Source organism: Lichenostomus cassidix, chromosome 3, assembly GCF_008360975.1.
Source record: "Lichenostomus cassidix isolate B80296 chromosome 3, HeHo_3.0, whole genome shotgun sequence".
Classification (NCBI taxonomy): Eukaryota; Metazoa; Chordata; class Aves; order Passeriformes; family Meliphagidae; genus Lichenostomus; species Lichenostomus cassidix.
In genome coordinates, this window is record NC_139483.1 from 45,931,526 (window position 1) to 45,958,194 (window position 26,669).

General features: G+C 39.1%; 1 protein-coding gene across 3 annotated transcripts in view; it reads right to left on the bottom strand.

Annotated features, from left to right (window-relative positions):
• UST (uronyl 2-sulfotransferase) overlaps nucleotides 1-26,669 on the bottom strand; it is a 153,227-nt gene that overhangs the window by 58,025 nt on the left and 68,533 nt on the right. For all 3 annotated transcript variants that reach the window (XM_085055591.1, XM_085055589.1, XM_085055590.1), the window contains exons 3-5: nucleotides 25,073-25,228; nucleotides 17,131-17,210; nucleotides 2,160-2,313 (exon numbers count right to left, since the gene is read on the bottom strand). In XM_085055591.1, the coding sequence (XP_084911717.1) occupies nucleotides 2,160-2,313; nucleotides 17,131-17,210; nucleotides 25,073-25,228 (390 nt within the window). The remainder of the gene's footprint in view (nucleotides 1-2,159; nucleotides 2,314-17,130; nucleotides 17,211-25,072; nucleotides 25,229-26,669) is intronic.

Below are 26,669 nucleotides of genomic sequence, written 5' to 3' on the forward strand. Positions count from 1 at the left end.
AATACCTGAATTTTAAGAAATATGCCAGCAGATTTTCTTGCACCACTGAGGAAAAATTAAAATGCAGTCCTGCAATATATGATGTGGTTGGAATAGCACAAGCCTTAAAAATGCTGAACATTCAGAATGAGTGGCTTTCATGAAAATTAATTTCACTGGCAAGTGGGCTATATGTTACTGTGACTCTCTTTGATCAGTGCTAGTGACCACCAAAGTCTGCCAAGGAGGGATGGAAGACAGGTTCCAAAAACATTTCCAGGATTCTAACACTGACTTACCACCAGAGAAAATCAAAATAAAAATACAAAAATAGTTTTTAATAAGGATGCCAATGGTGTCTCAGATCAACAAACTGCCTTCTGAACAAAATGATTACTGACCTCAGTCAGACACTTTTTTAATTATAGCTTTTGTAGTCATCTGCATATGCATATAAATAACTTCTTAAAGAAGATACCAATGCCAATGAAAACACAAGGTAATTTCTATTAGTTTTTAAATCAACACAACATGAATTTGATCTATTTGTTTCAATTCTGCTTGAAGTAAAATTTCACTGGCTATACATATCATGTCTTAAGCTGCATAGTCAGTACTGAAATAATAACAGGTTTTACAGTCAATCGTAAGAGGTGCCAATCCCTGCACTTTGAGTGAGAAGGCACTCAGAGTAAAGTTCAGAATCTACCACTCGCTTTTAACATTTTCAAAAAAGAAAATGTAATAGCATTAAAAAAACAAAGTTATAGTAAAACCCTCCACCCCTCAGTAATTTCCTCAACCCTCTTGTCCCATTAAGAGAAGATGAAGCAGAAGTCCATGCACACACAACATGCAAAGCCTTCCAGCTCTGCGCACCAGGAGGTCAAGACCCACTCAGCTGACACAGGGACCTTTTTGGGATCTCTAGGCACACAGCAAATAAAAAACTCTTTGCAACATTACTGAAATAAGTTTATATCTGTATAGCAGATCTCATTAAATTTAAGGCTATTAGACAATTACACTGATACCTGCCCCTTCAATTACTCATAATTTAGAAGCTTGTCTGTTCACAGGACTCTGCATGATAAACAACAGAAGACAAAAGAAATAAAAACAGCCCTAAACATGGGGAAAAAACCAGCTCTCCTTGGATTCATCTGACTTCAGCTAGGACTGAAAGGTGCTGTGTGGCAGTTGTTCAGAACTGTGTTCTCTATGGCTTATCCACACATCTTGTACACTTACTGCCTCTTCAAAACATGACAAAAACATCCTCGCTTTCTCCTCCAAAAGCCACAGACATCTCTTCTTTTGATATTATGTCTGGCCTGCAACATCTCATAGCAGACCATCAAGCTGTCCTGTCACTGCTGCTTCACTGAACTCTCTGCAGGGTTCAAGTACAGCTGAAGGTTGAGTCCAATCAAACTGCATCTCCATTCGAGAGAGGGCAAGAAGTAATTCCACCATTTTGCCTTTTTTTGAGAGGTGCCTGTGTGCTCGGAGAGAGATCGATACAAAACAAACCAACCACCTCCCTAGCATTTTTTATTTAGCATTCACTGAACATGTACCGCCATGGGACCTCTGTATGCAACAAAAGCTCTCGGGTGTTATGACAGTTCAGCAGTAATACAAATTTAAAACTTACTGTGAATAGCTTATTCAACATTATTGCCATCATCTTAACCCAAAAAAGGCAAACCAAAGAGCTGAAATTAGAGCCCTAGTATAAAGAACATTATAAACAACTTAGCAGCAAGAACATTAGGGACTTGGGCTCACTGAATTGCTGTGTTTCTCAATTTTCCTCTGAGGCTGCACAGTTACAGACATAGTTTAAACCTAAAAATCTGTCTGAATAGTCACAATGATAAATATAGGCAGAATTATTTTATTACTATACAGTGCAAATCCAACTCAGTGAAAGGACCGTAATTCAATGGTGGCAATCTGGAACTTGCTGTCAACTTATTCGAGATCAAACTGAATTTATTGGCAACACTCTACACAGTAAAGCTGATTAAACTAAGGACCAGGCAAGAAAAGACAGAGGAAAAACACAATATGCCTCAGTCTCTCACTTTTCAATTTTTTCGTATTTTTCATTTGAATAATAGCATTACATAACAATGAAGGGAAATTGGTAATCAAACCTTTTTATTTAAACATACCAGGTATCTTTCCTCCTGCCTCATGCTGGGGGTACGGATCATGTGATTCTGTTCTCCTCTCCAGTCACCAAAACGACGAAAAAAATAATTAGACAGAAATCGGTTGACAGGATCTCTAATAATATTGATGTACACTGGCTGGTCTCCTCCAAACCTGGCGGGAAGAAAAATGGGTGAAACTCATCACAAGGTTTCATACAGACATGTATTTATTATCTCTCATCTGAATGCTTTCAAATTACTTCCTACAGAAATTCAGAGCTTTTACAAGGTGAGGTGTGAAACTTACAACTTAGAGATAACCTTACAGCAAGAGAGTCTTACAACTAGTTTCCAAACCTTTGTAAATGCATTTACAATCTCTTTAGGATGAACAGCAAATATGGAATCACATTATGCTATATTCATACTACAAACATTTTGGTTGAAACTCACTTTTTACACTGTATCAACAGTTTTGCTTCTTAAGGTCTCTCCTTGCACTTTTCAGATAAAAAACCTCTGCAGATGAATCAGAAAATGAGCACTTCTTCTCAACACATGTCCCATCTGGGCAGCCATGTCAGAGCAGGCACCACCCACCAGTAATTGCTGTGAGGCAGCCTTGGATCACCTTCGCCTGTAATGTAAGTGTAGTAATGTGCAAAGGATTTTCAGCTTCCTTTGAAAGCTTTTTTCCAACAGCTTCCTCTAGATGAACTGACAGATATGCATGGTATTTCCAGCTTTATATATGCTGGAACTTGCGCAGATCCTCGTCCCTTCACCCCCATCCTGCACCACTGGCTGGATTTGAGGTTATTTCATGGTTATGCAAAACCTTTTCCCTGTACTGCACTTCATGAACATTTTTTTTTTAAAGTCAGTATGAAAATTCCTGCTTCAAAAAGTAAATTAAATATCAATCTCAAGTACATGTGAGTCCAAGGAAAAGGAATGGATAAATACAGCTGTGACCAGGCTTGCACATAAGCAAAATGTGCTTGCACAAAAGCAAAAAAAAAAAAAAAAACAGCACAGGTACCTGCAACTTAGAAATGAGAAGACAAACCATAGCCACCTCATCACCTAGACTTTACCCTCTTCTATGTCTCCTCCCGGTGCTTAATGACAAACATCTTCAGTTCAATAGGTGAGATACCAAAAGAGGAAAGGAGGAAAAAGAAGCTTGGAAAGGTTTGTGACTACGCTGTATTTTCAGAATGTTAAAATATTGACTGCATATTTTAGATCAATATGTAGCATCAGGAGAGCAGGCGTAACTGGAAGAAAAAAGGGGAAGTTGCTTACACTGTTCTATGGTCAAAATTAAAAACCAGATATTCACAGAACAGACTTGTGAAGACAAATTCTGTGAGACAAAGAATAAAATAAAACCTTCCTTGACTGAGAAGTTCACAGGATAAATTCAGTTTGGAATTTTGCTCATCTAAGAACATGGATTATGCTTCTCCCTTCTATTTCCCCAGTTTAGGTGAACAATTCCCACTTAAGCACTAGCTTATGCTTTATTTTTGGGAGCTTGAGGAAATAGACATATTTAAGTATTTAAACACTATTCTAATGACTTTCTGAATCACAATTTACATAATTTCTTCTAAAATGTAAAATACTAGATTAAAAGAGAGAAAACTGAAGACAACCTTTAGATTAAAAAAACCCTCTCAGTTTCTGCTCATTTTTTAAGTTGATGAATAATTGAATTTGTATAATAAAAGATCACAGTTTCTCATAAATATTGAAGTGGCAGCAAAATTATTTAAAATTATGAATTCCAGCAAAACAGAAGAGAAAAATTTCATAGAGTTTAAACCTGGTTTTTATTCTGCATGATTCCCCAGACCTCTAAATATAGTCTGCAAAGGCTTGTCTCATGAGTAACTATGCATATCAGTAATTTCATTGACCTCAATGTTGCAGGATTGCTGCCATAATTTGAAATTGCACAGACAGCATAAAAGTTTAAAACAATCCAATTAAAAAGGCAGATGCTCCTTGCTGCCTGATTAGTGCACAGCCCAGTTTGGACATAGATGTGCAAGTGCAGTATCCTGAATTTAGTATCCTGAACTCTTCTCTGAGCTTATCTTTGCTGCTTTTTATCTTTATACAGAAATAAAACCTACATTAAAAAAAAAAGGCATTCCTGCAAAATACCACAGCACAATGTGGGCATAAAGCTTTTACAGTATTTATTCAAATAGAAAGCTTCTGGTGAATGCCTTGGCCTGGTAGCTTTGAAAACTAAACTTTTCAAGTGAAATTGCTGGGAAGAATAGATTGCATCTAAATTACTGAACACATTATCTTCCTGCTGCTTGATGCAGATCAGTCATAGTCTAAAGACAGAAGGGAGTGGAAGAGAGCAAAGAACAGGGGAAGCAATGGAGACAGTAAGAAGTGATGACAGCAGCAAGTTGTCTTAAGATGGAGACAAAAAGATTACAAGACTCATAGAAGCAAGAGAGCAGGGATGTCCTGGCCTGGGTTTTGTAGAGGATGTTAAGCCTAAATGCTCATCAGAAGAGCAAAAATCAAAATCAGACAGCTATTAGCTGTCTTGATAGAAGTTTTCCATACATATTGTCTTTTTCGAAGTAAAAGGAGGGGTGAGATTGCATAACCAACCCACCAAAGTCCCAGAGCTGGTAAGGTCTTGTCTGTGAATACAAGAGTAGTAAATTCAGTACCAAAAGCCCTGAGAAAAGAGGCTCACACAAGTTCATTCATCGCAAGAGGACAGCTGAGGTGGTAGTCACTCTTTCAAAAATGCTACTGGAAGAGGAACTTCCATTTCCAAAATGGAGATTGTGCGTGCTCCCCACTTCCCCAAATACAGGAGAGCTCCAATTTATGATTTTCTGCACAATGTAACCAGCGGCTATACACCCAGGTGTGGGTTGCTTCACCAGGCAACGGGCAAGGAATTATTAGAAAAATCAAGTCTGTTCTGGTTCTTATTCAAATCTGGTTTTTTTTTTTTTAAACATAGTTTATAACACTACAGATTCCAACCATTTGTTTCTATGGACTGCACTCAGAGTCTTTTATGGAAATTAAGAAGCACTCACATAGCATAAAAAACCCTACTGGTAAAAAAAAAAAAATCAATTACCTTAAGCTATTTAGAGAAGAAAAGGGTAAATCAATGCTCCATTTGTTCAAGTATGTTCTGCATATTTTTAGATACCTATCAATCACAACATATTAAATATTACTTGGCTTTCCCAAGTGAAACTTTTCAAATTAAAAACATCAAAGTGCTCTTGGAAAAAAATAGATATGTGCTCTCACTATACATCACATCACCTTATTTGTACTCAAATACCTATTGGCAAGGATTCAAAATGGGACACAATCATATTTTTTTAGGCCTGAGCAGCAGACTTACCTTCTCTGAGTGGGATAATGACTGGATCCCTCATGATGAAGTTGCCCAACCATTCTCATCTGCATCAGCACCTCAGTGCAACTGGGAAGAGTGGGTCAGGACACCACCACTCCAGTGTAACACTGAAAATGGATACACCAACCCCCACAATGCTCTTCCTGTACTTAACGTCTTCTGATTTGTTTAGTTTTAACTGCTTTGTTTTGAAAGGTGTATTTTTGGAGTCCTCATCAAAAATACTATTTGCAGGCTTCAATCAATGATACTTAGCTTCTTTAATAATATATTTCCCTATGATTTCTTTAACAAAACCAAATTTTAAAAAATAAAGCCTGAGAAGTATGCAAGCTTGCCCCTTAGAAAAAGATTTCTTATTAATTCCAATTTCATTATTTACATGAGCAAAATCTTTGTTTAACACCATTTACAAACACCTTATGAGCTAGGAAAAAAAATATCAAAGCGATTTCCTTGGCTTTAAAATGGAGGATGTTTTAGCTCCTATTATTTTTCATTTCACTTCAGGAGGCTGCTGCCTTTGCACTTAGTGCAACACTCTGTGCACAAGCCGAAGAAGGTTTCCTCATCCCTGCAGGCAAAGCTCAGCTTCTGAAGGAAAAGATCACTCCCAACCTATTCCCTGTAAGAACTTTGTCTGCCTCTTACTTTTTAACATAAAATGTTTCCCCTTAAAAGGATTGGTTGCTAGAAATTCAATATAATGGAAGCAAACAAGAACCAACATCCACCTTATATTAATAGGGACAGGCGTATTGTGTCCTTCTCATACAGGAAGCACAATTTCTTTTACAGTGCCATACAACTGCAAATCCCACGCTGAGAGCACAATTGCCCAGCAATCATTACCCATCAATTATGTTACAGCTCCATTATCTGCCTTGCAGCACAGCTTCATGGGGAGCTCATGTAAAAGCACTAACATGGAACTTTCACCTTTTTAGGACTTAAATAAAACTCAGTTACTTCTGAAAAAGGTATTTTTAAATGAAGTTTTCATAACATCTTGCATTCACATGAACCCGTGGCAAAGCACTCCTCTGCACACAAGGCACTTCTGGGATGCTCCAATGACCCGCCTCAAGGATGAGCTGCAAAGAGGAGTGGGCTGAGGTCGTGCCTGCCTGGGACTAAATGGTATTGCCAGCCTCCATAATCAAGGAGTTTGTTTACTTTCCTGCCTTTTTCAGTAGTGTCTCTCTTGCAGCCTTCACCCTTATGCTGAGGCCATGTTTTCAACCTTTTCTTTAGAATTAGGAGAGTAAACAGGAAAGTGAATTCATTTAGGGTATTTCTATACTGATGCACCTATGTCACCTACACGGTTATTTCAGTCATAATGGTATTGGCATAGCTGAACTGGTACAAGGACTAGGTAGAGCCGACTTCAATTAAAAACTCCAGCTTCATGAAACTTTTTTCCTTTCTAGCAGAGAGTACTAACTAGCATGCCTCTCCCCAGCAATCTGAACTAAAAGTTACACCACTCTGCTTTTTTGTTATTGCTTTCCAGTTTATTCCAGACACAAAACAAGCAATGCAGAGAGGTGATATAATCATCAGCCCTAGAAGTCCTCAAACAACATGTAGATGCAGTAGTTAGAGACATGGTTTAGTGGTGGACTTGGCAGTGCAGGTGAACAGTGGGACTTGATAACCTTAGCAGACTTTTCCAACCTGAACAGACCTATGTTTCCATGAAACAAGTATTTTCATTTCAAAACTGCCCCTTTGGCTGGGCTGGCCTTCAATGGGAGGTGTGTGCAGGGATACAAAATGCCCAGTGGTTCAAGGTTAACCATGAAACAGTGCACACTGTCAACACCCCTCTTTAATTTACCCTTTCTGGAGCAGTGATTTCAACAGCAGATTTCAGCTTCTGATGTGATGTGTCTGGGTCGTGTTATGGTAAAATTACAACTGAGTCCTCTAGGAATTGTTCAGTAAGCTGCCTCAGAACAGTGAATGGCTAAAAGATAACACTATAAAGCCTTCTATTTCTCCATTTCACTATCCTGTAAATCTACCAGAATATTTTAGGCTGTATTTCTGTCAGTCATTCATGCAGGCTAAACAATGAGGGTCTTTTTTTTTTCCCTATACTCTTCATTCTCCTGAGGATATCACAGTATTTTAATATATAAATTCACAATGAACAGCACCAACTAGGATAAATATCCTTCATGTGTCTCAAGTAAAGGAAATACTAATTATGTTTTCATTTCTGTAATGCAAAGATACAGCTGGAAGTAGGAGAGTAAACACTAGCTCTCCACAAAAGACTAACAGCAGCTAAACTCTGCACTAATTAAAATAATCTAATTCCAGACACCCTCTATTTAAGACTTTCTTCAAAGGTCTAGCTCAAGATCTCTCTGGACCTCTGATTAATGTTTCACTGTAATTCAGAGATGCAAATGTTGTGCATTATATAGAGGAATAGAAAAATTAATTACAAAATATTATAATAAATTTCTTGCAAATAGTAGAATAGCTGATACAGCTCTTTGGAAAGTATTAAATCAACAAACATGATGGGTAGAAGAAATACATCTTCTAAATTGAATGGGACCACAGATTTGGCTGTTGTAGTTACATTTGCATAAAATCTTGGGGCTCGACTTCTTAGGAAAGTAATTATGCAAAGGATGTGGCAATGCACTCCGTACTGCATATTCAGCTTCTTGTATGAATACATTTATCAAGGACAGTCTGGGTGACTCCAGCTGTCCCGTGGAAATGGCTGACCAACTCAAGATAATGTTAGCACTGCCCATATGGAAAGTGAAATACAGTAAAATGTGTATAACAAAAAAATAAATCATTGTAACTTGGCAGTATATATAATGTACACAGTCTATAGAATATAAAAATCAACACAAGTGAAACTTACAACATGACTGCCCTGTCCTAGATGTGAAATTCTACCATCAAAGAGGGACTGTGGACATTCTGCTTGAGGCTTTGAATCTACACAGTTTAACATGGTAATCTGTGATTCAGAAGATATGTGCAAACTGACAATATTTTCAGAAAACAAAGCTGCAAAAGGAGAGAATAATGAAGGGAGTGGTTTGCTGGTAAAGAGCCACTTGAGCCACTGGGCAAGAGAGACATAAGCAAACATTTTGCACTGTAGTATGGCAAACGAAACCCAAAGCATCTAGAACGTGAAGCAGAGGGAAGGAGCACTTCTGGCAATGGCATGCATACTTCCACATATTATCAGCAGTGTGGGAAACCTTACAGGCTAGAGTAATTCTGGTTTCCCTTTTTCTGAGAAGCAGGAGGAGAAACCTGACATAGCACTTATGTGACCATGCAAAGAGTCCATTCTCAGCAAAACGTGAAAAAGTTCAATGCAGCATCACAAGCATGATGGAAAAAAAAAAAAAGCTTTCAGCTTGAAAACAGAATGAGAAGGAAAAAATACAGAGAAGGCTGAGAGTTGACTGCACAACAGTGGGTAAGAAATTATACATGAAAGCTTACATGATGAAAAACTTGATGAATCTTTACATAGTGGACAAAAGTACTCTGAGATCCAAAGAAAAGGAGTCAACTGGACTTCGCAGAAAAATTAAGAGGAAAGATAACTCATAATTTACTATCTGAGAGAACAATTCAGTATTGGAAGGATTTATCAAGTGCAGCAGATTCTCCATTACTGATGATTTAGCATCAAGACTTCAAATTCCTTCCTGAAAGATGGGAATTTTAGGGTTAAACCTATTTATCATGCATTACAGAAGGGTAAAAAAGACTCAAAATTATTCAGAACTGTCACAGTCCATCTTTTTACCTAAAGGCAGGATCAGCTATGCAATTGCCACAAAATGCTGACGTAAAATCTATTCTGTTGCTTGGCTGTCCTTGTTGTTCAAACCTTTTCCTAAATGTCTAATCTAGAATTTGATACAATTGAAGTCTGCCACTTGTGTTATCATTACTCATGAAGAACTTCAGCGTCCCTTTCTCTCTGCAGAACCTTTAAAATAAAAAAATCCGAAGTGTTATGAGAGTCCCCACTTTCCCTGCCTTCTCTACTTGTCTTTCTTTTCCTGTGATTTTAGGTAAATTTTTTAAATCCCTAATCATTCTCCTTATTCTCTTTTGGACCCCTCTGGAGTAATCACCATCCTTCTTAAATTACTCCCAAACTGGTGACCTGCAGTCTGAATGTGAACATGGAATCTGATCAACAGTAAAAACAGGATAATTGAGGAGTTATGCCTGATCCCACCTTCAGTAACTAGATTTCAAGCAACAATCCCTGTTCTGAGAATATCATGTTACCAGCTGAACGAAAGATAAAAAGTCCATTATACAAAGAACACAGGAAAACTAGAGAAATAAATTTAAAATTAAATAATCTTAGAATCTGTGGGAAAACTCACCATAAAGCAATGCTTTATTAAAAAAATAAACCCTAAAAAACTCTGCTTAGATATACAAAGGTCAAACTGCACATTCGATTGGTGCTTAGCCTTCCATCGAGTCACAGTTAAAAAGCATCATTACACACTCACATAATTAAAAAAAGTCGTGTAAAAAAGGAAAAAAAGATGTAGGAGGGATTACAGCACCATGTTGCCATTCATGAAATGTGTACTTTACAAGGCAGACCTCACATGATGGTAGAAAGTGTTTCATGATGTGTTAGCAAAAAGTACAGATCATAATGAACACACATAAAGACACAGTGTTAAGGCCATGCACAGAAGTTTAGCTGACATTTCCCTACTTTTAAAAGCTTATGCAGAGTGCAATTTTTTTTGTTACCATATTTTTAATGATATTTCCCTAAGTCTGTATGTTTTTGGTGGGGTTTTTTTTAAGGAGAAAAATCCCACAGCATAAAACTACTTTAGTAGATAATCTTAGGCTGCAATCATTGCTTCAAGATGTTGATTCAAGGAGGCATGTAAAGAGGCCAATCCCTCCCACAGCTGAGCTGCACAGTCAGTGCCAACTGACTCAATTACTGCTCTTTGTACAAAGTATACCTGAGTTTGCATTCAAAGGGTCAAGGGTGTTCAGCATCTTGTTTGGACAGCTCCACACATTTGCCCAACATACTGCTTTCAAATGCTAGTGGAGGATGGTTAACACACATAATAGGCATGTGCCTTAAAACATGAACACATTGTGTGGCATTACTTGTCCCAGAGAAAAGAAAAAACAATAATCCTCAAATTACTAAAGAATCTAAGTGCTGTGACAAAAATCTCATTTCTCTGTCTTAAGACAATGAAAATGGCATCACAGAATCACTCTGGTTTTATTGCCCTCCAGTCAGTCGATAAAAAAATGTGAAATTCCATTTCCAAATCAATGGACTAAAGACATATATAGGTTGTCACTGCAAAGAAAGATATTTGCAAAACAAAAAAAAAAATTGTAAATTTATCATCCAACCCTTCCAAATGATCAAAAAGCCAAAAAGCTAACATGCAAGGCTTCCAAAGCTAACATGCTGCCAGCACAGATTGTGCTTCGGCTTTTGAAAACACAGCATATTCACATGACAAAATCAGTTCATCAAGATTTACCTTCTTTTTGTTTGTTAGCAATAGATACATTTTGCAAGAGCAAGGCAATAATGTAACATCAAAGTATTGTATTAAAATGCAAATTTTAGAGCTGCTTCTGCATCAGAAAAAAGACAGAACCAGTGACTAATAAAAACATCCCGGCATTATTCAGAAATCAGGTTTAGTTTCAGGCTTATCCAGACTAAATTTCTTTGTCCATCCCTGCCTTCATATAGCACGTGATTAATTGCTACCTGTAAGTCAGAATTCAGGTCAGAGTTGAGGGAAAATGGCCAAGCTGACCAGCACTGCTGCATGTAACATTGTCTGCTGCTACAGCAGCTCAATTTATTAATTTTTATTAGTTAGTGTTGGCCATTGTATCTGTGTAAAAAAGCAATAAAAAAATTTCAGTAATGCTGATACAGACTGCCTACCAAAAAAGAAAAACAAGAACTTTATACATGAACGCTGCTAATGAAAAACAGAAAACTGGAAATATTCCTTATGTTGATTCTAGGGACTAAAGGCAAGCTCCTTCTCAAGCGGAAGACCCAATACGTCTTTCTCTCCTCCCCTAAACCTGTCCCCCGCTCACTGAGCAAGAAGGACGCAACAGAGCTGGGGCTGGCATCCAAGCAGGGCACAGGGAGGTGACTGCTCCACCAGCTCTGTTTCCCATGGCTTTCCCTGCAGCAGATGTGCCAGCAGCAGTCTGGTTGTCTCAGAGTCTTCTACTGACCTCAATATAATTTGAAAGTGGACAACATGTTCAGAAATTATTTAGGAATTGGGGACGGGAGGGGATGGAAAGACAGGCAGAACACCTGGAACTGCTGCATGGCTCTTATTTCTTTAGAAACTTATGCCACAGGTGAAGTTTGGTGCCCTCAAGCACATGCACACATACGCTAAATACACACCTAAGATATTAAACTGCAGCTGAAAGGAAGAAGAGGGCTGACAGCGCAGAAAGTCACTACACAGTAGTGCTGGGTGATAATTCATACCCACTCTGAACAAATAAGATACACTGAACTGAATTATAAGAGCTAATTAAACAGTAAAATTAAATAGAATCTGTGCTTTATCTCTGCATCCCCTTAGCACATCATAGGAAATTTTAAAGGAGCTAACTCCTCAGTGGCCTATAGCAACTACAGAAAATAAAGAATTCACAGCTCCAGTGAGACCTGAAAAAACCTGTTTCACTTTCTGGGAGGTCGTTTTAATGCTTCTCCCTCCTCTGACTTCATCCTGACCTGATCAGCCAGCCTTCAAACAAGGAAAACTCACCAGTCACTGACAGAAGCATGTCATTAGGTTTTTACACATTTCCCTGCAACATTCACTTATCCCAAGACAGGAAGGAATGGCCAAGCTTCCTGCTCTGCCAGAACTGGAGTCCCTAAGTGCATGCTTGGAAGGTAACAGTTTGATGTTGGAGAGAGACATGCTGCCTTCCCGTGACCAAAACAGGAGTTGTGCAATTCTCCATATCCCTGACTCACCCTTACCCAAACCCATGGCCTTGCCACCCCCCTCTGCATTCCTGCAAATGTTCTTCCTGCTTCTCTGAAATCTGTGACACTTGGAGCACACACCAAGTGTCTTGAGTCACTGCCCAATGATTGTTGCAGTTAATTCAGCAGATTACTGAGAAACCAAGCACAGTTCTTCCACAAACTTGAAGTTTCTTCCTGTTTCATTTTTCTCAGACTAACGAGATGACAAGCAGCACTTATGATAAAGAACAGGGAACAAACTGCAGCTATTCTGAAACAGCTTTTTATCTCTCTGCAGGTTATTCCACTTCCTCACAGCTTGTTTCTGCACTCCAACACTGTACTGCCTGGATCTACCAACAACACCTGGAATCTCAGCAAATTTATCAACGTATGAATCTTTACCTACTTAGAGACATTATTTAATATTTGTTCCTGATTAACACTTTGGATGTTTTTTCCCAGCAACATTAGTACACAAACTTCAAAACAGAGAAAGACAAAAAAACCCCCAAAACCCAAAAACCTAGCACCACCTTCCACAAAAGAAACAGTCTTGAAATGGACTGGCTGGAGTAGCCACCCTCTAGGAGCATGGGGTCATCTCCTAAAGCTAGCCGTAACTGCACTGGAGAGACTGGGAACAAAAGCTGCAAAACACTTGGAATAAGAGCTTTTTCTATGACAAGTGCTATGTAGAAATTCACCAACATCAAAGAAGAACAAGAAACTTTTTTATCTTCTGTTTGAAGCTGGAATTAATTAGATTTATGTCTGTAAAAATTCACATAAGGTTTGCTTTCATGTGTCCTTTTAAGATTTGTCTTTTTGTCTGCTGCATTGCACTGCTTTGGATTGAGAAAAGATAGTACTGAATTAAAAGATGAAGATGCAGGAGAGTTTATTTGGCTGAACCAACAGGCACTCTTAAAACACTGTTCAAAACTGAGAGGAAAATGGTCCTGGCAAGCATTCAGGTCAGGATGAGACTTTCAAGATTTTAGAACTTTGTTCAGCAGAACTAATGGTGCCTCAGAAACATGCATGTGCTCAAACTCCCCACTGAAGGCTTAGCTCACTTCAACTGGAGATTTATTCTGAGAAGAAGATACAATCTTTTTTTGTTTTCAGTTGGAGACAACCATAAGTAACAACCATGCTGTGATGGTTTTTTGAATAATCAGTGAGCTTTAAGTGCTGACAGGTTTATAAGCTGGTACAGGGTACAAAGGCAGAAAATTCAACTGATTTGTCATTGCTGCTATTCACATCAGCATAGTTAAACAAAAATCAAGTTTATTGTTTCACTACTGTTTGGAAAGCTGAGAAGCACCAACAAGGATGGAGGAAAAGGCTGAGGTACTTAATGCCTTCTTTGCCGCAGGCTTAATAAAAAGTCTAGTTATTTTTGGGGTACCCTGCCCCCTGAGCTGGGAGACAGAGACAGAAGCAGAATGAACTCCTGTGAATTCAAGGGGAAATGGTCAGTGAGCAGCTACACCAGTTAGACACACACAAATCTGTCGGGCCAGATGGGATCCACCCAAGGGTACAGAAGGATATGGCAGAAGTGCTCACTGAGCCACTTTCCGTCACTGACCAACAATACTGGATAACTGGAGGAGTTCCTGTTATTGGAAGTTAGAGAATATGATGCCCATCTACAAGAAGGGCTGGAAGGAGATTCCAGGGAAGCACAAGCCTGCCAGCCTGCTTGACATCGGGGGCAGGGAAGGCTGTAGAGCAGATGAGCCTAAGTGCTATCATGTGGCACACGTATGACAACCAGGGGACCAGGCCCAGCCAGCCTGGGTTTGTGAAAGGCAGGTCCTGCTTAGCCAACCTGATCTACTGCTGTGACACTGACCTCAGTGGATGCAGGCAAGGCTGAGGATGTTGTCTGCCTGGACTTCAGTAAAGCCTTTGACAGCTTCCCACAGCATTCTCCCAGACAAACTGGCTGCTCATGGCTTGGATGGGTGAACTGTTTGCTGGGTGAAACACTGTCTGGAGCCGAGGAATGGCAGTGAATGGAGTTAAGATCCAGCTGGAAGCCAGTCACAGGTGGTGTTCCCCAGGGCTCAGTATGTTTATATTGTCTGTTTAACAGCTTCAATAATGATCTGGATGAGGGGATCAAGTGAATCCTCAGACAACACCAAGCTGGGCAGGAGAGTTGATCTGCTGGCAAAATTTACAAACTCCAGTAATGGCTCTGCTGCAATGGCATGCAGAAAGCCTAATGCCTTTTCCTGGGAAGGAGCACGAGGTTTCTTGAAAATAGGGCTCTTTAATCTTCAAGCTGATCTTTGAGCCGTTCATGGATCTAAAGCTGCCTTAAACCTGCAGTCAGGAGTCAACAGTTGTCCCCCACCCATCCCTGTGCATCTGTCCTGCTCCCCACTGTGCTGGCTGCTCCTGGCGAGCTGCTAAGGTCTTCAGTTGTCAGCCAGAGAACATCACACCAGTACTCTGACCCCTATTCTTTCAGTCTGTGGAGTTTTGCATGACTTTTATGTTGAGCTGGCAGAAAAGCTGGGGCAAACTGGAAGAACAGTATTCCATAGATGATCTGAGTCCGACTATCCACTAGAGATAGGAAGGACTCTATAAAGGACCTGTTTAAAGGAATCATGCAAAACTGGAATACTTTCACAATACTGTAATATTTGTAATGCATATTTAAATCACATCCTGAAATTTCTGTAAAGGTAATACTTGACAATCCGTTTCCTAATGGAATCAGTTAACAAAAAATCACCCTAGAATTAAGTAACCGAGAAAATAAACAACATTCTACTTCACTGTTAGGTATAACACAGGCAATAAATTTTGAAACTAGGGACTAAAACTTTGAAAAATGTTTAATTTATCAGAAAACACTAAGAAATGCTAAATCATTAGTAAGTAATGTTGATGCAATTCAATGCTGTCAGATTTAAAAGACTCATCAGCCTTTTCACTACTCTACACCTACTAGTTGAACCAAGTCTACCCTCAATAAAACAAAATATATGTTTTTCAGGTTTGCATGGAAGAACAAAAACAGAAGCTAAAAATAATTTTATACATCTTATGTAACTGTTTTGTGTTTTCACAGATTTGTGTTGTAGGAACAATGTAAATCCACTGTAGATTCATCATGTATACACTACAGAAGAAACATGATACCTATGCGACAAGGATGTACCATAGGTATAGAAAATGGGATCTACAGGGAAGAGCAAGAGGTAAGACTATTGATCTTTTTCTCGTGTACCTAATGTTGAGTACCATCTCTGAAAAAATCAGTCTAATCAGGAAACATCCTTTTGACCCTCATGTGTGGCTATGGGCTTGATCTTGCAGTTTGGAAAAGAGATCATTCACCAAAGGTGTGAAGTGCTAATGACTTTTATTCTTTAAAGATAATACATTAGAAATGAAACTCCAATGGAATCAGAAGAGAGGACACAGAAGATCAAAATTTTGTTTAACTCTTCTTATTTCCAGTGAAAATCAATCACACCCATAGTTAAGTTCTATATCAAGTGAATTTCCAATTGCTCAAAATATTTTTTACAAGTAAACAAAACCAAACACACCCCTTCCCAAATGTTATAATTTCTTACTACACTGTCTACCGAAGCCTGAAGCCATGCACTCACATTACCACATAAACAAAATGCTGAGTACCTAGGCAAGCTCTTGCAAAGATCTGCAGCACATTCATAATTCTACAGCATTTTTAAGCTCGAAAGGCAAGGAATCCAATCTGGTGGCACAGATAGCAAGGTTCCTGAATATCATTTCCAGATTAAATTCCCAGCCTGGGCAATAACCATCTGCAGTCAGCTTTAACCTCTGAATCCTAGCTAAATGCTAACTGGCATCACTCATTCAAGTCCTTCCAAAAATTCCTTAGAAGTTTCATCCAAATTCAATTTTCTTCACATTCCATGCTATAAAAGTCTCTAGAGTCTTGCTGCATACTTTTAAATATCTGCCAGAAGAAACTGTACTCCCATGATACAGAGTATAATCTGTTTGCATGGTTTAAAAATACTTCCATTGCCTGTGGAATGGGGACTATTTTGTAAGAACAAAATTAAATCGGTTAAATTGGTGAAGAGTCATTCCAGGCACAAACTTAATGAACTCAGTGCAGTTTTCAATCTCCTATAAGCATCTAGCTATACAGAGATGAAACATTAACAGAAATGTTCTGCCACTTTTAAAACACTTTAAAGACCTAAGTTACCATCTTTTGCATGCTGACTGGAAATATGGTAAATCACAACCATCTCAGAGGCAAAAGCACATAATAGCATCCTGGCTTTTCACAAACATACTGTACATAATTATGCTGTAGCAAAGTGAGTGTGGAGAAAAAAACCCAAAAACTTCTGAATGTGAATTCTAGTGCCAGAAAGAAGGGGAAAAAAGTACAATATATTGTTTATGTATAAAAGAGAGAAAATGTCCTATGTATTTCAATTAATAGAAATCAATGAAAAAGATTTTTGAATAAAAAAATGCCTTACCTTGAAAAGTTGAGGAAATGAACATGTCTAGTGAATAAATAGGGCTGCTCAGCAGTGCTTATGTTTTTAATCAATTCCATCTAGAAAGAATTAACAAATCAAATTTTCCGTGTTACATCAACGCACATTTTGAGACAAACATAAAACTTTCAAACAACATATGATGATACAGTTTTCAAGTCTGAATTACTCAGGACCTCCTTCCCCACCATCCCTCCCAAACACTGTCATCAAGATAGCATGATGAATGTTTTATGTCTAAGCAAGAAAGGTTGAGCTGCAGACACCTTTCTGCTACCATGGAGCTTATGTACTTCCAAAAGTGAGTATCAGTTAAGGGAAAGTCATAAACTAAAGGAAAAATCTAAACTCTTTCTAAATCTGCAAGAGCTTTCCAAGTGGCAGCTGCCCTCTGAAGACACTAGCTCTATTCATCCCAATGCCAAAAATGTAAAATGTCTGAAACTGCAGCAGAAAGTGGGAGCTCAGCCAATGGCCATTTTCATGTAACAATAAACGCTGCCAAGACAGACAGGACACTGATTGATCTGATTGCTTAAATATAGAAATCAGCACCTGCCATTCCTTTTCCTATTACAACAAATTAGGAGTACAAATTAAATGGGCACTTTTAGAAAGATGCTAAATTGTACTTCAGGCACATTCACACAATGTAAATTTTTTAAAATATAAACAGGTTTAATTTTCAGGTCATTAAAATGTAATCATGTAAGCAACACCATAGATACAACCATCTATTTTGTGTAAGCTGAGCTCTAGCTATGATTAACAGGAAACTGGAAGTGTCTAGTGAAGCATCATGCTAGAGAGTCAACGTTTCAGTTAATTTTGCTTCCTTCTTATTAATTTCCTAAGATTTATTTTCCAATTTTCTGTGTTCAAATGCAGGCTATGTTACGGGCACTGAACACAAATGCATTTGAAATGACAGGTTTATTGATTTTACAAACTGGTAGTAGAAAGCAATTCATACACTGGGAAAGAAAATAATTAACTCTGTGAACCACAGATTCTGGTTTGAATCATATTAATTTTTGTACTAAATTTAAACACCATTAAGGAGACATCAATTTAAACAAAATTATTTCTTAAAACTTGAACATATGCTATAGTTGACATAGATAACATAAGCAAAAACATGGAGCCCAGCCCATTGTGTGGTCAAAATAAAGTGACTGGCATGTGTGGAGTTATTAGCAACAACAAGAGCATGGTAAAAAATTCTGGCCATGCCATAGCAAATACCAAACCACATTTAAGAGACAGCAATTGCCAAATTTTTCCCCTTCTATTGTCCAGTTTCAATATAGAGATATTTTGCTACAATTTTTATATTGTGTGTCACATCTTACTGCTTCTTATCCATCTTTCACTTTCCACTTTATCCTAGAGCACATACCCTGCCACCTTCTTTCAGCCAACGCAAGCTGCAGCCAACTTCCAGGAATGAATAAAGAAATGCACACACTTATATATCTTCTTTACTTTCCCTCTGTCTTCAACAGTTTTATACACATACATGTATGATGACCACTGAAGCAAACAGTTCACCTTGTCCATCTTTTCAGGATGGACCTCTTCCTGTCAAACTAGTTTGAGTACATTGAGGCATATTAGGTACCTTATACACCAAGACATATTAGGTCTGAGAAAGTATAGCAAGGCACGTTATATCTGAAAAGGCTGTAAACCCAAAGAAATGGAACATAAGATGAGATCACCAGAAGAAAGACAATATAAAGGGAAAAGAGAAACAAGACAATAAAAAGGGAGAGAAGATGTGCAATTAAAAATTAAATAAGAGAGGCAGGAAAGGAATACTATTCCTGCTTCAGTTAGTCATATATGGACTATGGAGTGTTTGATTCAAGCACAAACAGGTCTTTACACTGCTTCTTCAGTACAATATAAATGCATTGGGCATGAAATTTATAAACCTGAAGAGCAAAGCTTGTCCAGATCAAGATTAGAAAGCCCAGGAGACTCCTCAATACTTGGCACAAAAGAATTGAATATTGTTTGTTCATGCTCTGAAAAGACAAAGGCTTGTCCTAGCAAACTCAACATGTCAACATTTCTTTAGAACTGGCAACTCTCTCTTTTTACAACCAAAAAATTATAGATTCACCCTCCAGAACCAAACAAGAGAAGACCTTGGAGGCTGTGTATCAGACATCTCAACTGGATCCCTTTTTTGTTTGTTTGTTTTTGTTGGTTTTTTTTTTAACTCAGACAAGTTACAGGAGAAGCAAAATTCTCAGAACTGTATGATGTTATATTTTGCATTTTAGTTGTATACTCTATCTGCACAAAGTAAGGAAGGAAGATGGCAGAAGGAAATTCCTGATATGAGACAAAAACTCCATGCATGCCTCCACAGTCATCACTGTAATTCCATCTTAAAATAAATGAAAAAACATTACTAGAGTATAAATATGGAGATATAAAGTTACTACATCCACACTAATATCCATACATATCCACTAAATTTAAAACCACAGGTAGCTCTAGTAGAATACTGCTAGATAAACGTAGCCGGGGATATATGTGAGTGTTACAAAGCACCACATGAGCTTCTCTTAGCTTCCAGCTGTCTCCAGGGCTGGCACCAATTTGCTATCAGGAAGCAGATTCACATCACAGCACTGCCACGTTTCTCACTCCATTTCACTGATGTCAGTGTCAGGGTCACATGAACCTGCTGCTGGACAAGCACAGCCACTCCAGCCTCAGGAGCAAAGGAGGGCTGGAAAGATGCACACAGAGCAGGACTCCATCTGGCTCTTGGCTTTTTTTTTAATCTCTTGCTACCAAACTCAGGATCTTGAGCTAAGACATCAGCTTGCTCCAAAGCAGAAACAGAATTTTGTTTTGACTTAGAGTACCTTCATATTTAGACACTTAATGATCAACTGGACTTATAAGCAGATGTGGATAAAGCTACAATGTGCATAAGAACAAACAAGAAAAATCCATTCTTTTAAAAACCCTGCCAAAAGGGTAAGTAAGGCTCAACTGAAACAACACACAGATGTCAGGAGGGAAAAATAAATAACTGTAATGGCTCGTGGCCACATGGAAATTGTGGCCGTATTTCCCATGGGCCTCTCTCACTCTCTCTCTGATCCTGTTGTCCTGAACTGATTTCAGTCTAACAAACTAATGCACTACTCAGAAAGACACAGTGATCCCTCCCCCCTTCTAAGATGATAAAGAAAAAAAAAAAAAACCAAAAAGAAAAATCTTCCAGTGTCTCCCAGAAGAGTTAGTTTGGTTGGTTGGTTGGTTGGTTGGTTTTGGTTGTTAGATGTTGTCTGTTTCTATGTTTGTTTCTGTAAGATGAAACAAGAAAGAAAGAAAGATGTAGAGGACTCACAGAGAGGAACAGTGAGCAGAGGATGTGGGCTGAAGAAAACAAGTACTTTTGGATTGAATGAGTGATAAAGGAGAATGACATACAAGTACAGATGATCATGTCGTCCTAAGTTTGAAAAGAAATAAAAAGGTGTAAGCAGCAGAAGATAAATAACCCTGGCAAACTCTGTTATAGGAAAGATGAATCAGAAAACATCCATGGCTAGAGGGAGAAGCTTTAGAAATAATTGGAGAAGTCTGAAAGGAGCATGTATCTGGTAGGATTAGGGACCATAAAAAGGCATTTCTCTCTCTTATGGCTGCCCAGAGCTCTCTTGCAGGAGGTTAGGCAGCTTCAGTGAGACACTGCTGAAAAATACACTAATTTGCTCTTGAAATTACCTAAATTGTACCATAGAGTTAATGCTGCTAAAGAAGGATCCAGAGAGAGGGAAATGCCAAAACATGAAGAGTGTGTGTGGAAGCAAACCACAGCAGTGGGTGTGCTGTGCTCCCCAAAGAAAGTGGAGCATGCACATTGTATGGCTGGAGTCTGCAGAGACGCTAAGCCACAGTAAGCACTTGCCAAGACCTCTGTGGTGTGACCAACACATTTGCTGTCATTCCATTCATTCCCCTCAAACACCAGTTAATTTGAAGGAACAGTGTCTTTTCTCGAATGACATCTTTCTACCACTGTGACCCCTTGATTAATATCTTATTCCATATTTTTCTCCTTAATTCATTTTCTGCACTGATTTTTAATCAGGCCCACTAAAGAAGACCAGATCCACAGAGGCAATCCTGTAAATCACAAGCTATTTCTGAAACTCAAAGCCCACCTGAGAAGGAACACCAAGAGGCAACACTCCAGGATGAAAGGTTTTCCTTTCATCTACTGTCCTACACTGCCACTACAGTATCTCTGGTGGCCATACAGAAGAAATCGAATGGTGATTGCTCTGCATCATCTGCATACTTGCCATGGGCTGGTGCTGCATTGCAAATAACACTCCAGCAGATGGCACCGTGAAGTGACTCCAAGAGGGCTGGATGGGGCCCTCCCTGAGAGGGGAGAAACGTGGGGGATGGATTTTCTCCAGCTGCAGCATTGCTCCTGCAGAAAAAATCAACTCTGCCTTTTGAGAGTGGACACCTTTCCCTCTTCTGGAGATGGCTAGTCCAGTCCCTGCACTGACTGCTCTGAACAGCCCCGCTTTGTTTGACATGTGCAGCAAGTAAATTTTACTGGAAACAAAATAATCAGGGAACGATCCCACCCAGACAACAGCCAAAATGTTATTATTTTTTTTAGATGCTCTATTTCACTGTGAGAATTTGACATCAAAATGTATAAAAACGGTGAGGCAACTGGGATTTTCCAAGTGCAGTCTGTTGGATCACACTATGGTCTCCACTAACATTGACACAAAAAGAACCAAAAAAAAAAAAAAATCTCTGTATCTATCTTTCTTGCGAATTCTTTACCTTTTTCCACTGCTTTTAGGCTCTACTGAAGGCATGTAGGACTCAGGAGGCACAAGTACCTACAAGAATTTTGGTCTATCACTTTCATCTCAGTACTCATTTCCATAAACTCACAACTCCCAGGAATGAGACTAGATCTTCATTTTCAGCTCTCAAAAGCTTGGAATGGTTTCAAGAATTTCTTCACCTCCCCAAGCTGGTATGACCAATTTTATGTCTTTAAAAGCACTTAAGAAAAATTAGTGATGGATTTTTAGTGCATTGAACTGGAATTACACATAAAGTTGGCTGCAGGGCTGTAAATGATGGGTGGTAGAAGGCAACAATTTGAGGATAAACTACCAATTACTCCCGTATGTGACTGGTATTTGTATATCCATAAGCACAGCCTGTCTTACTTCCCTAAATGCAATAGAATGGGAGAGGGGGACAAAGTCAGGGCAGGGGAAGATATCAATTTGCAGCAGTTCATATGGCATTTAAGCCACATCAATTAGATTAACATAATCATTGCATGTTGTTTTCTGTATTTAATTTAATTGAAAATATTATAGCAAATGGCAAGGCACATATTAATACATCTGTTTCCAGACTTGCTCCCTTATGCCCACAGATGTTCAAAGCTTGCACTTCTAATTGCTGGCAGACACATATAATTTGGGAAAATTTCTTAGTAGGAAGGAGACTGGAAAAGCCAATGAGAATATGGAATCCAGTTATGTGCAATCCCCACAGTCATTAAGAACACCTACATGCTTAACTTTATTTAACAACAGCAGACTGCATAAGCTAAATATTTACAGAAGAGTCTTGGCTGGATCAGGGCTTTAACCAAACACAGGACAGACAAATGATACAAGGAAGACAGACATATCATCTCAAGTGAGAAGCCCATGCTCATGCTGGAAACCTCCAGCCCAGCCCAGCTCTCTTTTTTCTTGTTCCAATGCCTGGAGCCTGAGATCATTCATTCCCTTAACTTCCTCTTGTGTACACCACATTAAAGGTGGAAAAAATAATTTATTTTTCATATTCTGCTCTTAGAAATTGAAAAGACAACTAAAAATGCCCTGGACAACAGAATAGTTACTGTCTCCAAGCACATTTCCTGGTGATCAAAGGCAATTTTCAGCAAAAGTACTCATTAAATTATGAACTTATTGTAACTATGGAAATAAACCATAAATGAAAATAAAGAGACTCAAATTGTAGCAGGGCAATCTACAGAGTAAATCATCAGCTCTGTAGCAATGCTTCCAGCACATTTGTTGTCTAATAACTTAACAACTAAGGGAGTGTAAAAGGTAATGCGGATGGTTATCAGTTTGTATTGGCTGCATCTAAAGTAAGTCTGTATCTCTTTTGAATCTCCACATGCTGGACTAAAACATTGAAGACTGTGAAGAAGTGATGTTGTATCATGTTTTAACAAAAAAAAATCCACCTACCAGAGAAAGACAGACCGGAACTGAATGGAAGAAGCTGATGAGTGAAAGCTGGTGATTATTAACACCTGAAAGATTTTTGGGTTTTATGACGTGTCTCCCAATCAGCAATGACAACTGATGAAAGATACAAACAAAACCCAAAAAACGCAAAACACAAAAGCAGCCATACCCACAAAAATCCCATATCCCAGCAGAAAAACTAACCAGACAGGCTCTGTAGCACAGGATAGTTTGACTCCTTTCTGATAGAAACCATATTGCAACCTACCCAGGCTGCATGGTGCTGCTGGTAGGACACAGAGGGATGCTGTGGCAGGGAAGCAGGCCTTCCCTAGGCCACAAGCAGGGGCAGTGAGGGGACACTGTCTCCCTCCACAGCCTGTCACTGGTGTGTCACACCCAACCATGCATAGCAGCTGCCTTTGGGCTGGTGTGGCAGCCCTGGCCAGCTGGTCCCCTCCTCTGGCTGAACCTGACTGCTATGTTAGGTCAGCCAGCTGCCAGTGGGACCCCAATGGACATCCTAAAGGGGAGGAAGCTGGGACCTGCAGGAGCAATATCAGCTCCTAAATTTTCATCTGGAATGAACTGCTGCTACTAAAGTAACAAACTTGTGCTCATGAAACGTCTGCGAGTAAATGACCCCCAATCACAGCACAATGTCACTGGCAGGCCCACATCCATATTTTGATCATCGCACACATCCTGTTGTGGTTTGCAGGCTGCTATTCCTAGAAGTGACACAGGCAGCGATTGCAGCCTTTACCTGGATCAGCAGCTCAAAATAGCAGCAGTGGGCAACGTGTGCAGCATCTGACTACAGACATACTCATTGAGTCTGAGGTTTTCCTGCACTTCCTGTATCAATCTACTAACAGAAGTGATACTTACAGTGGGTATATGGTTACCCTGAAGAAAATTTAAACAACTGGATCTTTTATAGACACCAAGCTGCAAAAATAATCCTTCTACAACTTTAAGGGTACATGAAAAAGGGTGTCAGGGTAAAGAGGTTTCATGTGGTATTTTCACTTCCTTTAGTGAGGGTTGTGCAATGAATATGAAAAACACAGATAAGCAAGAAGCTGAGATAGGATCATGTCATATTACAGCAACATGGGTTAGCATGGCCCCAGGGAACAACTTTTTGAAGCAACCGATTACAAGAAGTGAATTAAGAAAGTCATCAAAAAAGACCCTTTTGGCTATTATTTATTCCTGCTCTGCTTTAGAAGACCCAAGCTAGGCCTGAATAAGTTGCCCTGGTTATACGATAAATGGCTGCGCCCTGCAGATATATTACTACATGTACCAGATGCTGTTAGCACTTAACTTTTCTGTACTAACCCTTCTTGCCTTGCTGGTAGTCTAACTGCTATGCTGACTAAATTCAAGGGCTGTCTCACCAGAAGTTAATTTTTCTGGTTAGCTTCCATGTCATGTTGTTCTTGGCTCTGCCACACATTTCTCTTATTAACTGAAGTCACTCAGAGAATGATGAATTCTGAGTGATTACTCAGGACAAAGTAGCAACACATCATTTCAATAGGATTTCTGCTAGCATACGCCTTTGTGTCTTGGTTTCATACATAATAAGAAAACAAGATCTAAGACGAGCAGGAGTAACTTACCTGTTCATTTTTGGTCAGTCGTGTTTTGTTATGTATGTCAGATGTAACCAGGTTGAATCCATGTTTCTCTGATAAAATTCTCAAAAGCAAAACCACAGTTCGACTCCCGCACTTTCCAACTCTGTTGTAGACCACCTGACTGGGGAAAGGAAGTACCTAAATAAAGATTGAAAAAAATTGGAGTCAGTATATTGATATTTTTGTTTCTGTGTACCTCTGAACCACATGTTTTGACCTCAAACCAACAGACACATCAAGGAGAATTTCTAGGGCTCTAGAATTTCTAGGTCCAGGTCAGAAGCACTGACTTTCTCTAGCAAGCTAGAAGGTCTTCAGAAGAGAAACAATATGGCTCAGGGAGCTGGCAAGGTGAGATTTCCCCCTTGCTATGCAGTTAAATGTTTGTTAAATATTTAATAGTTAAAAGATTGGCAGAACTCCAAAAATATGTAACTGTTGATAATGAGCTAAAGCTTACTGCTTGTAATCTCAATGCAAATAGTCATCTTTAGTTGACTATCTCCCATAAAAAGAATTAAAAGGAGTGAATTTGCACTACTGTTTGGCAACTCAAAGTCAAGCTGGCATAATGTAAGAAGAATGCTTGAATTGCAAAACTTCAGCTTAAAAAGAAAACAAAAAAATCCAAACAACAACCAGTTTCACAAAGCTAAAATTAATCAACTCTTTTAATTTCAAATATAAACACTAATCTTTCAAGAGACTCAGAGAACAAATCATCCCACTTGCCAAGGATCTACTTGCAGAACTAACAACACAGTGCCAACAGGTGGCCTGAGGCCAACTGGCACAGTCTGATCACCTCTGTACAGGTAATGTTCATAAAACCTCAAAATAGAACAGCCACATCCAACCTGGCCACTGGGAATGGTATCCAGCCCCCACTAACTCTTGCACCCTGCTCTGCTCCCCAGGAATCCAGAACAAGCGAGTACTAATTCAGTGTCCCATAGTATGACAGATGCAGCCTTATTTTGCATGATGTCCGTGGGATTGTTTCAGCAAAAGGCATTCTGAAGTCACACTATTACAACAGACAAGTATTTGCTGTATAGCATATTGCAGTAGCATATGATAACCGAGGCCCAGAGGAAACTCTTTCCAAGCCTTTAAATTGGCTAACAGAGCCAGGAGCTCACAGTTTCGCCCACAGTAGTGCACATACAGCACTTAAGGAAAGATCTTTTTCTATTAAGACAATGGCACAAAATGTTTCCTGACATACGGCTGGCACCTGGGCTCCAGGCAACCGTGCTCAGCACAAGGAATGGCCAAAGTCTCAACATACAGTTACTTCTGCTGTTGATGCAATCATGTTCTCCCAGCAGAAGGATTTCTAACACAAAAGCAGCCAGATGAGGTATATGGCACTTTTCAGTGCAGAATACTTCTTCACTGCATTTGAATAGATAATAGATCTTCATCAGGGAAGCAAAATTATACCTCGGGCAACCCTTCAGACTACTTTCAAGGAGAATTGCCAGTTATAAAGAAAAAAAAAAGGAAAAAAATCTGTGTTCTCTTGTATTTAATGGGAACTTACCAGCACTTTGCTCTCAGTGTTACACTTCATGAA